The 12,451-nt window shown below is 45.7% G+C and overlaps 1 protein-coding gene across 1 annotated transcript; it reads left to right on the plus strand.

Moving 5' to 3' along the window:
* The first annotated feature begins 197 nt into the window (after nt 1-197).
* LOC128761958 (TBC1 domain family member 10A-like) lies at nt 198-12,188 on the plus strand. The gene is made up of 9 exons (XM_053869616.1): nt 198-841; nt 4,279-4,378; nt 7,070-7,177; nt 7,383-7,489; nt 7,569-7,683; nt 8,672-8,737; nt 9,115-9,304; nt 9,371-9,525; nt 10,133-12,188. The coding sequence occupies exons 1-9, from the start codon at nt 657-659 to the stop codon at nt 10,604-10,606; spliced, it is 1,500 nt and encodes a 499-aa protein (XP_053725591.1). The 5' UTR covers nt 198-656; the 3' UTR covers nt 10,607-12,188.
* Nucleotides 12,189-12,451: the final 263 nt, after the last annotated feature.

The raw sequence follows: 12,451 nt of genomic DNA on the forward strand, positions 1-12,451 counted from the left end.
AGTATAACTAGTAATTCACTAGTTCGTCTTGATATTGACCAAAAATGGAAAAGCAAATGCCTTAAAAGTCGTTTTTATATTCCGAGGCAACATGTGTTGTAGAGATACTGTAGGTGTTGCTGAACGTGGGCGTGATCGGCAGGCGCTATGCGAGCTGCAGTACCGAGGGCGGCAGCTAGAGGAGCCCCTGCTGCTGAGCCAGCAGGGCTGGTAAAGCGAGCGCTCCGCTGGGTGTCTGCTGCTGCCGGGAAAGCTCCGTCTGTCCACCCGCGGTGCCAGGACATCGAGCTAAGCCTGAATTAGCCGCAGACGTGTCAGGGTAATCCAGTTAGTGAGTCGCTAACAATGAAAAACACTCTACTTAGTTGAGTTGGGCTCAGAGCAGGGGAAAGTTTTGCGCTAACTTGACATTAGCAGCCGAGCTAGCGAGTGTTCAATCTCTGCTCCTCAGTTGGTTTCAGTTCGGCAGTTGCGGTTTAACGTTTGATGGGTGAGCCACCGGTTCGCGTGTGTATCGGTCGACAGCGCGGATGAATGGCCTGGCCCAGGTTCGATTCGACACCATATGCTGGGGAGCACTTTTGACTCGAGGCTGTCAACAAACGCTCTGACGTTAGCTGCCCTGACTAGCCGCCGTGCTAGCACGTCCGACCATCATGGCCAAAACGGAGAACGGCCGCCAGGCTGCGGTGGACACCCGCAGCATCCGGACCATCAGCAGCAGCCACATAGACGACGAGAGCTCGCTCGGGTCCGACTCCGAGATCAACGGCTTCGCCAGCGAGAGACAAACGGACAAATATGGATTTATCGGCGGAGCGCAGCAGTACTCGGAAGAATCGTAAGTCTCGTTCGATTCAGCTGTAACATGCTTCGAAAGTCGTGTGTTTTTGTTGAACGCCAGCCGCGTGGCATGTTGTGCCCACTTTCTTTCGAGTGCCAGTTGATTTATGATGCGAAAAGCACTATTTAAAAAACGCCCATTTTGCATCTTTGTTGTTGCCCAAGTGAGCTCAACTCGTGTCACCATCAAAGTCACTTGAAGTTGCCTATAATCTTTATTTAGCGGGAGTGATACGCTTGGTATTTTCTCCCTGTAGCTACACTGACAATGTCATATATACATTAAGAATTATATTGTGCTGCTATGTCAGAACTTTGAAGATATTTGGATGAAATATATGTCTTCTATTAGTCGACTAATCGATTAAAAGCAGTGAGACCATCGGGACAACAAACTGTTCAAACCTAATTTTGGGCAATTCCAATATTAAATTTCAAAACAGCACTTGAGGGCTTACTATTTACAACCATGCACACTCAGAAAAGTCACGTGTTTGTCAACCTGGACACACCATGTGTTACAGTCGGTGACATGGTTTTATTTGTCAGATATTTATGTGTTTACCTTGAAATATTGAGTGACAGTCAGGCCAGACTAACACAGCTATTACAGGTCATTTCATGGAAGGATGCTGTCACACATCACTGACCAAGCAGCAGACAGCATTTTAAATTCTGATTTGCGCTTTACTAACTGATTCTGGACAAAGACTTGGTCGAGAATGCTTTGTTTTGGTCAGCGTCCAGTCTTAGACAGTCGTGTACACACGCACAATGGAAAGGAAAGGTCAGACTGTTTAATCTTCTGAATGGAGAAATAGAAGCCCAGACTGCTGGGTGATGGTGCTGTGAGTTGATCAAGGGATCAGACAAGGACGACAACACACAGTCATTTAAAGACTCACCTGCTACTTGAACTCTGAAGCGTGATAAAACCTGGTGTGTGTTCAACAAACAGACTGTCAGATCCCATCTGACTGATAGTTCTCCCTCAGTCTCAGAGCCGTAATTCAGCAGCTTTAGTTTCACGTTGACATCGATATTTGTTATTTATGTTTCAACCTAAATGAACCACAGTGCAACCACCGAAATACTCCGTTGGATGTTTCTGGGTTGCATGTTTAGAGTTCATATCACGGCCATTATTGAGTCGCAAGGACGGCATCTCAGGACTAAACTTTCACAGCGATGCTAGTGCATAATAGTAATACCTGTCTTGCTAAAAAAAAGACTGATTTACGTCTATTGAATATTCAAATGTATTTGATATTTCGCAGCTGTCTGTGTTGGACCCTGGCTTGAGCCATTAAAGTGAGAGACATTAGACTTTGTGTTTCTGACCGTCCATGTTGACCAGAACCGAGTCACAAGATCCTGCTTCTCCTCGCTTTTTTAGCCTGGGAAATTTCGTCTCGCTTGAGTCCCGGGTCGTGTTTTGAAACAGGCCATGTGATTCCAAATGTGATTTCAGGACCATGAATTTAATTAAGTTTCTAAACCTAGTCAAATGTGTGCCCCTGCCTCCAGCACAGGTTTAACCCATTAGTCACCAGTGTAATGCTTCACGGCGCAGATAAGAGGAAAAGTGTCTAATGGAAATTTGAGTTTTTGTTAACATTACCCAGTTAATGATTCACCAACTAGCCATCTGGATGACTGAACTGGTGCTGGGGCCACGGCTCCAAGTTCTCCTGGGATCATTCTGTTTTACTTTAAACATTATTCCTTGGGTTATTTGTTGCATAGTGATAATCTTTCTTGAATTTCTTCTGTCCACAATGTAGTGGTATTAATTTGCCCAGCACTAAAACTCAAATGCACCATCATTTTGATCGCACAAAAGTCTAAAGTAGTTTCAGGCAGCTTTGTTTGTTGGAGCCCATGAAAGTCAACTAGCGAGTTTTGGTCCTCTCTTCCATCAGCTCATCCAGATCCCTGTGATTTGCTTCTGATTTCTTTCATTGCTTAACAACTTTTTACACCCTGCTCTATCTGAAATAAAAGGCAATTCTTCCCATGAATGCCAGAGGTATGAGGTACAATTGAAGCATGGAAGATTTTAGACCTTTTTGTCAGTGTTGCATATCAATATTTCATGGCCATTATACTTTTTATTTTCATTTTTTGATGTCAATAACATGGATAAAAGATGTTACTCAGAACAGAATCATTTTTGTGTCAACCTTCCCTCAATACTCAATTGATCATCAGCTTGACTTTCACAGCTTCGTGAGACACACGCTCTCTCCTCTTCACACTGTGTTTATTTTTTCCTGCTGGAGTGTTTCGGGGCTTTCAGTGGTTTCGAGGGTTTGTTGTCATCATAACTTTGTGTCGCAGCAGTAAGTATGACTCCTACTTGGAACCCCCCCTGCTCCCCACTTGTGTTGCATTATGATGCATTGCCTTCATCAAGTATGGGCTGGAGCAGTCACACTGCCTCGCCCACTGTCGGGATCTGTGACTCTTAGGAAAAGATCCGTGTGGATTCATACCATATTTAATATGAAAAACAGCCCGTGTTTTCAACAACTAAGCATTTTTTGACCTTAAGACAACTTCCTGACAACCGATTCCTGTAAGTGATTCCAATGTATGAGTTCATCCTAAAGCTGGATCCATCACCGGGGAAGCGGGATACTTCCTGACTCAGAGGTTTTGGCAGCCACAACGTCAGTGCCCAGTAACTTGCAGGGCCTCTCTTGGCTCTGTGTATCCACAAACGCTGGGTTGAACTTGTTCTGCTTGGCACTGACATAAAGTAGTGTGTCTCTTCTCTCCGAGCTGAAGCAGCACTTCACCATATTGCTGAACAGATTTCCCGCTTTTCTAAGTAAAAGACGAAGGTCCCTGGTTAAAAAAAAGAATCTTTGAAGGGTAGAATTACAGGCCTGTTCTGATGAGATAATTGTATTGCTCAGTTAAATGTCAGACCTCACTCATGATGTTGGTTCCAGTCTGCTGACGTTCTCCTTTTCATTTGAAAAATATAGCATGTTGTTTTTTCTCTTTTGTTGTGGTCTCACCTAAATGTTTAAGTCAGAGGAAAGCAACTCTTTGAGGCAGAATGAGTCGCTCCATTAAAAGGACTGTGTCTGTGATTTATTTCCCCCCTCAAATTGCGCTCACTGGTGGTTATTTTAGGCCGACTGCACGTTTTGGTGTTCATACAACTGACGGCCACACAAGTAGCTCCTATGTCCAAAGATGGAAGTTTCTTGCAATGTTTAGAAACTGCTTTGATAACATCTGTTTTACAGAAGTTGTATTTTTTATGTTATTTATTTTTTTATATCTCAGAAAGTAAATATAAAAAATGTTTTTATGGAAAATCTAAAATGAAATGAAATTCAGCAGCAACTTATTTATATGATGTGAATCTGTTCATCCGACAGTATTTCATTTGAAATAAACTTGTGTTTGTTGTGTTTCCAGAGCTCAGGATGTGCCTCCTGCCGTCCTGAGGCAGAGGGAGGTGAAGTGGCTGGACATGCTGAACCACTGGGACAAGTGGATGATCAAGAGATACAATAAGGTCTGTGCTTCCTGACCAATACATGGGCTGATGTGATTAACTTGATCTGTGACACTCATATTTCCACGTGCCGTTGAGCCGTGCATGATCAGAACAAATGGAGTCTTGTTTGCTCACGGATGAGAACAGGATGTTCGCTGCTTCTCTTTGCTTACCTGGTAAAGCTCTTTCAGCAGTTCCACACTGAGGTGCAAGCTAACCTCATTTCCATGAGTCAGCAGCAGGGCAGGACCTGACCTATCCAGTCATTACACCACGTAACGTGACAAATGTTATTCATATCCAGGGTGGGGCTCCACCGACTTCTGCTCTGAGGAGAGGAGACGAAATATGCCTGTGTGTGTGTGTGTGTGTGTGTGTGTGTGTGTGTGTGTGTGTGTGTGTGTGTGTGTGTGTGTGTGTGTGTGTGTGTGTGTGTGTGTGTGTGTGTGTGTGTGTGTGTGTGTGTGTGTGTGTGTGTGTGTGTGTGTGTGTGTGTGTGTGTGTGTGTGTGTGTGTGTGTGTGTGTGTGTGCGCGCGAGCTTGTGTGTGTTTAGACTATGAGTAGTCAAGTGCACAGGGAGGGAGGAATGTGCCAACATGCATCACAAACTGAAGGTCATTGTTTTCATGCTCCGCCATTGTCTGGTCGTAGTCGTTCCACTTGCTAAAAGGCAATCAAGGTCACTTGGTCTCAGTGTTATGAGTTGTTTCAAACCATTTTAAACAAAATACTGTCTACTAATGTCCTCAAATCTGGCTTACATTTCGTATAAGGTGCAGTATAACACAACTGCGGGGACACGCCCCCTGGGAATTTTGTAGTGCTCTGAATTTAGACACCATTTCCAGCGTTGAGGTGCAAATGTACATTGTTTTTGTGAAAAAAAAAACCCCTTCTTGTTTATTTCGCCTTTCCTAGCTAGTAGCTTTTGTGCCTGAGTGAAACAGATAGCCTTCCTTTTTCTCTATATGTTAAAGAGAGAGGTTTATGGATCATAAAGGACAATGATCAACTGCAGATGGTGATAGTGGAGAATTAAGTGCACCGTTCTCTGCCTACAACATCTATGCATTCACCATTCAATAGGCTTCTTACTATTCGATGGAACCATACAGACTTCAAGCTCATTTTGCCTCTGTGAAAATCCTAGTGTAGGGTCCCGATGCTGGAGACCCTGAGCACCAAAAAACTATGAATGGATTTTCTTGAAAAGCCCAGACCTTTTCACCTCGGGAGCTACTTATAAATGACTAAGTTTCAGTGATCTGCATATTTATATATTGACTATTTGTTGTTGTTACTGAAAAATCGGACAAATATAATATGTAATATAATTAGACCTAAGCTGCGTTGTCTTATAGTAAGTCAATAGAGAAATATGACTTAACATTTCTTCACATAACTCATTCAAGGAACAGGAGGTTGAATGGATGCAGTTGAATGAATGCATGAATCCATATTACACAATGCAAATCTGTTCATATTTTTCTATAGTCTGTAAGCAGAGATCTTGTTGTCCATTGTAGAAAGATGGCCGCATACCATCTTAAAAATGCACAAGGAAACGTGACATAACTTCTTTTGAAAACGGGGTCCAAAATGGAGACTGGTGATGAAAACAAACTCAAAACTGAAGGCAAACCAACAGGTGTTTTGTTCGCCCGGTCAGTTCCCCACAGCTGAGCCAGTTTGTGGAGCCGGAGCTGCAGGGATGCTTGGTGTTATACTCGTGGGTGAAAACGGCGCATTTGAATGCTTTAGTGTGTATAAAACGCCTGTAATTTCATGCGTCTGATGTATCAATGTCTCTGTCTTTTCGAGACACAAAGCTCTTTGCCTGTAAATTCCCTATTTTACTGATCAACCACTGAGTGGTTGACTGAGCTGCAAAAGCATCATGGGAACTGATCATATTCAGGTCATTGTAACTTGAGTTTATTGTTGAGCTTGATAGGACCTCACAGAACAACAGTCCTGAGTTGCGCGTGCGTCGCATGGCTGTGCGATCTAGCATCTCTTTCAGACTCTGCCTTGGTTCTGGCCTCAGTCCGATGCTGCTCAGGTGCCCGTGCCCTCCGTGCAGAACTAGCACAAATCAAATCAGTCCTTCACAACTGGTGTGACAAATGTTTCAGAGGGCTTTGACTATTATAGTGCTGGCTACCACACTGCGCTTTCACACAAGTGCTGTGAGTTCGAATCCCAGTAATGAACTTTACTCATGCTGTCAGCTACCACAGTTCTTGAATCATGGAAGTTGTTTTAGTGATAAGATTCTACGCTACGTTTTTGTAAAGTCGTGTGAAACAAGGCGAGTTCTGTCCCCAGCCCAGCTCTTTTCTTTGTGTTCCGTCTCAAAGATTATGGCTGCAGTTATTCATGTGAGACGAAGCAGAATTTTGAATGATGTAAATGATCCAGAGTGCAGGAATTGTACCAGCAGTGACTGGCATCTACTCCTACTGGTCTTAACTCCAGTGATGTAATAGGTCACATGCTGTTCCTCTGCACAAAAGCAGCAGCTAATCAGACTTGAAGGCTCCATAGTTTTCACATCAGAAGAATGAAACTATGACTTCAGCACAGATGTGCTAAACCTTTTGCAAAATCACCAGTATCCAGCGGTGTGGTTATTTGAAGTGTTCAATGAAGAAGTGAAGGTAAACATCTTCCATCTGATGAGCTCTGTTTCCCTCCCTGCTGCTCAGGTGAGGCTGCGCTGCCAAAAAGGAATCCCGCCGGCGCTGCGAGGTCGAGCCTGGCTCTACCTCTCTGGAGGGAAAGTGAAGCGAGAGCAGAACCAAGGAAAGTTCCAGGTCAGACAGCAGCATCTTTCACTTCTTAATTCTGAATTACAACCGCAATTTAGATTGTAACAGAAACTGTGGCTTCTCTCTGGTGTTTCTATTGTGGCTGAGATGTTCTTAAATTCACGCACGCCGACATGGTTCAGTGGAATTGTTCGGTCTGTGGTTGAAGCTGTGTTGTTCTGCTAACCAGCGGTTTCTATGTATTTGTCAGGAGCTGGACAGTCAACCAGGGGACCCGAAATGGATCGATGTCATTGAGAAAGACCTGCATCGGCAGTTCCCATTCCATGAGATGTTTGTGTCACGTGGAGGACATGGGTGAGTCCTGCTGTGAACCTGCAAACTGGAAGTAATAGGACCTGATCTTTTTGATTCATTGTCCGATGAATCTCTGCAGGCAGAAGGATCTGTTCCGGGTTCTGAAGGCCTACACTCTGTACAGACCAGAGGAGGGTTACTGTCAGGCTCAGGCTCCCATCGCTGCCGTGCTGCTCATGCACATGCCCGCTGAGGTAGCTCATCTCCTGACTTCATTGTCTGTCATTGATAAGCTGTACGGCAGAATTTGGCTGGATTTGTTGATGCGTATAAAGCAATTTAGGGTCATCTTACGCAGTCTTCCCCCTGAAATGGTCTCTTTGGCTTGTGTACTATTGTGGGGGTGAAACATTGTAAAGCCTGGTTTGAAATTCTCTGCAGCAAGGTAACCCAAGTATTGTCCTGAGACACGGGCAGGGATCAGCTACAGCGGGCGTGTCGACAACAAAACAAGACTCGAGCTTAAGTTAAAGACATGTATTGCATAAAGGGTCACAACGGACCACACCTCAGCCTCGTGCAGTCACTGACCCCAGAAGTCCAGCTATTCAGTGCAACATCAGAAATGGATCATCTTTTTCATATTGGCCTGAAAACTGCCAGCAGTCCCTTGTTGTGTTTTGACACCCCTGATGTCCCCTTTTTATTATATTTCACAACCAGATCCCGATGATGTTGAAGGCCACGTGGTTGTGGCCTCATTTTTACAGTCCTTCACAAGAGTCAGATATAATATTTTGACATTTTTAAATGGTATATTCAGTCATAAATAACCACTAGGAGGCCGCTCCAGATTATTCGTCAATACTTTCTGATCAAAGTTTGACATTTTAAAAGGAAGTGTCACCTGCGGAGATGACATCATCTCCACACTCTGACCGTGACAATGAAACCGGCACCCAACTCCCTGGAGAGATAGTTATGATGAAAGTAGATACAAATGAGGCCTTTTATTTTCTTTGGCACAGAACTGCTCCCCTTTTCAATTATTTACCAGTTCATACGGTATATTTTACTTTAGATACCAAATAAAGCGAGGTCCACAAAAGCCAGCAAAGGGGCTGTTTCTCTTTCTTTGATTATCAAAAGAAGCAATTTCCTGTTGGAGCCTGACTCGCATGTGAGCGCAGATAAATGTCCTCGGGAGCCGTCTGACATCACCATCTGTATGTTTTTCCACAGGATGCCTTCTGGGGACTTGTGCAGATTTGTGAGAAGTACCTTCCTGGCTACTACAGCCCCGGCCTGGTGAGGCTGCTGCACCTCAGAAGCTTTTAACAGCATGTTTTACTGTTGTTTCGCTGCCACTGAAGCGCTCGCTGTTGACACGCTGTGACGCAGACGTGGTGTCAGTAAAGCTGTGATTAGACCTCAGAAGTGTTGTTGACTGTGTTCGCACGAAGTCGGTTAATAAGCCTTTGCACTTTATTAAGCTTTACTGTCTAATAAGTGAGTTGGAAGCCTGAAGGGAAACGCTGGCGTCGCTGTGCATTGAGGCCTGCAGCAGTTTGATGTGCTCTAGTTTAGTTCTGACTGCTGAACATCGGCAATAGTGTCATGTTTCAGCTTCACTGAACTTGAATATGGCCTTTGCTTCCGCACTGAACCCTTCCTACCTGTGCCAGGAAGCCATCCAGTTGGACGGCGAGATCCTGTTTGCTCTGCTGCGACGCACCTCTCCACTCGCGTACCGCCACCTGGAGAAGCACAAAATTGACCCCATCCTCTACATGACCGAGTGGTTCATGTGCGCCTTCTCCAGGACGCTGCCCTGGGCCTCGGTGCTGCGGGTCTGGGACATGTTCCTCTGTGACGGTGAGCCCTGACCTCGCGAAGCATCACGAGAATGGCTTTGGACAAGTGGGTTTCTTTGTCTCTCAGGAGTGAAGATCATATTCCGAGTGGGCCTGGTGCTGCTCAAGTCCATGCTGGGAAGTCGTGAGAAGCTGAAGGCCTGTCAGGGCCAGTACGAAACCATGGAGCTCCTTCGAGCCATTGAGCCACGCTACATGCAGGAGGGCTTTATGGTGCGAGAGGTGAGAGTCTCAGCCGTGATCTGCTGTGTTTGAAGTGTTGGCCGGAGAAGATTTCACCGTCAGCTGACATGGCAAGTTGCTGAAGGTTCTTTTCATGTGTGACCCCTTTTTTTAAGAAAATAAAAAACTTACCTTCAGTCATGAGAGACAAGTTCATGTTCCTGGAATCCAAACGTGTTCTTTTCTATAGACCTTGGCCTGGATTTTATCCAGTTATTATTGACTTGGGAAATGTTTCTTGTCCTGTAGTGTTTCAGTACCAAAATCCGTCGATAGGAGGCAGCACTGCGGTTTAAACGCGCATTAAAGGGCGAGGTTGTGCAGGGCGGTTGAGAACATACTGTAGGCTGGGCATGTCTCTCCTGTGTTGCTGGCTCTGCAGATGTTCTGTGGTCTGGAGATGATGAACCCATTACAGACTGCTGGTGAGCGTCATCTTCCCAGTTCTTGTGTGAGTCTCTGTTCACACAGACAAAAGCGGCTCTTGTGTGAAGCGCTGTCCACACTGGCCGTCCCAGCCTGAGACCCTTTGACATTCGTGTTCCGCTCGCTCTTCCAGTCACTTTTTTTCTGTTCAGTCAATGACTGCGTTGTGCGTCTGCCGCAGGTCCTGGAAGTCCCCGTGACGGCCCGGGACGTGGAACGAGAGCATCACTCCCAGCTGAAGCGATGGAAAAAGAATCGCGGCGAGCTGAACTTCAAATCCCCGCCCAGGATGCACGGCGCGCGCCTCATCATGCTGGCCGACCCGCCGCGGCGCCAGGACCTGCAGCAGAACCCCACCATCGTGCTGGAGATGCCCACGCCGCAGCTGAGGAAGGACAAGAGGAGCAAGCGGAAGAGCAAGAAGAATTCGCTGCTGGCAGAGGAGATCCCCAACCCCTACCCGCTCCCCAGCGACACTCCACCTCCGCCAGCTGATCCACCAGCGCCACCTGCTGTCAGCATGGCGCCACAGACTGAAAAAGACTCCGCTCAGCTGCAGGCCTCGCCGCCTGCAGATGAACCTCCTGCCAAAGAGTCGCCTCTTCAGCAATCCACTCAAAGCCTCAGCAGCACAGAGCAGGACACTTACCTGTAACTGTGTGCGTGAGTCATGAGCACCAGCATCACCAGCCTGACCTTCACACAAGTGTGTTATACTCCTACTCTCATCTACTAGCTTGTGGGCAGCATTGAAACAGCAGTAGAGTTACTACTATTAAAGGCAGCCGCCGCCCGGGCCAGGAGGGGTGTGGCACAGTCACGGCAACACTATAGTCAAATGCCCCTGCTGCTGCTGCTGCCTCAATACTAAACATCTCACTGTTGAGAACTGCTTTACACCCTCCTGGAGACCAAGCTGGAAGTTGTGACTTTGCACCTGTGCTTCCGGTTAACATGTCTGACACTCGTCTGGAGTGTTGCAGCCACTACTGTGACCTCACACCTGTGCAAGTGCGTTCAACAACGACGGCGTAAAACATTAATACAGGCGGAATAAGAATGGTCTTGGTTTCATGTTGTGTGTCACAGTTCAGGTCGACTGTACTGTTCCATGAGACCACACACACTATCTTACGTTATCCATCTCAGCATTGCGTGACACACACACACACACAGAGTCAGGTCTGCTTGGAGGTGATGTGCACACCAGCTCCTGGTCCTGCAGGTGTCTTCACCCCTCTTCTGACCCATGAGTCCGCGGAAAACGAAAAAAAAAGTTTGAGTCCAACATTTTAAAATGCATTATATTTGCAGAAAAGGGTTCACAATCATCACAGCGAGGCCTTAAATTTCACGTGTGTTTTGACTGGGGACGTCAGCAATATTCCTAGTTTAAGCTGATCACAGCAGGACTGCGATTCCGTCTTAGTGTGGGAGTTGTGTCGTCAGTCGAGGAGCATTTCGTCGTCTTAACGTTTGGATCGAACTGAATTGCTTCATCTGAATTCAGTTATTTATTTTTGCCTTTGCATCAGTGGTCATTTCTTTTTGTTCGACTTATTATAACTGACCAAAACTGAGCGTACCGGGGGAGTTGAGCAGGGAAGTGAGGGAACACCACGTTCCTCCTTTTTTGTTTTTGTTTTTTCTCCTATCTGTCCAAAATGCTGCCTCCTGCCAAGCGCTGGTCTGTATTTGTTGAGACAACCGTTTTCCTCCTGAACACTAAATGGTGCTGACTCGGATGTTCAGGTCCTCTCTAGACTCTCCAAAGCAGACCTCTTGCTTCCGAGGAAAGTCAGGTGACGTTTCAGTGCAGCGGCCTGCAGGTGGACAATCACTCTGGCTCGTGTTCGCCACTAAAGGGAAAAGCTTCGCGGCACCTATTTGCTTGTACATAAGTTTGAGTTGAGTTATTGGACAAAAGGTAATCGGTCTCGAATGATCACACACACCTTCTGACACTTTCCTTTATGCAATAGTTATAGTGGCTTGTATAACTACACACTTTCGCCTGGCTGTTCTGTTTTTATGTTGTAAAAAATGACGATTTCTATCGATATATTTTTGATGTGTCATAAGAAACGAAGATTGCTGAGAGTGTAAAGTCTCCATAAAAACGTGTTCTTATAACCAAAGCGTGCAACACTAGTGGGGTTTGATCAGTCGACCTGCTGGTGGTTGGCTGTTGGGAAGCATCCAGACATCACCTGGGGAGATTTTATAAATTAATTAAAAAAAATTAAAAAAAAGTCACAACTCGTCATATTGATTTCTTTTGGACGACTGTTCTCTATAACGGTATTTTCTTTGGTTGTTGCGATGGAAGTGCGCGACAGCAGATGGCGCCACACGTCATCGCTTTGCGTCGCATCAACCCTGACAGTCGAGTGTTGGAGGCAGGATTGAGTGGAATTTGTCAAGTTAACGGACACATTCACATTCATGAATGAAATTGTTGGTCCATTGTTGGGTGGTGCAACGGCCCTAAAATTTAATA

This window comes from Synchiropus splendidus, chromosome 7 (assembly GCF_027744825.2).
Source record: "Synchiropus splendidus isolate RoL2022-P1 chromosome 7, RoL_Sspl_1.0, whole genome shotgun sequence".
NCBI classification, from domain to species: Eukaryota; Metazoa; Chordata; class Actinopteri; order Syngnathiformes; family Callionymidae; genus Synchiropus; species Synchiropus splendidus.

Coding starts and splice junctions, on each gene's coding strand:
- LOC128761958 (XM_053869616.1), top strand. CDS start 657: ATGGCCAAAACGGAGAACGGCCGCCAGGCTGCGGTGGACACCCGCAGC. Junction 7,178..7,382: donor AGAACCAAGGAAAGTTCCAG/GTCAGACAGCAG, acceptor TGTATTTGTCAG/GAGCTGGACAGTCAACCAGG. Junction 7,490..7,568: donor GTGTCACGTGGAGGACATGG/GTGAGTCCTGCT, acceptor GAATCTCTGCAG/GCAGAAGGATCTGTTCCGGG.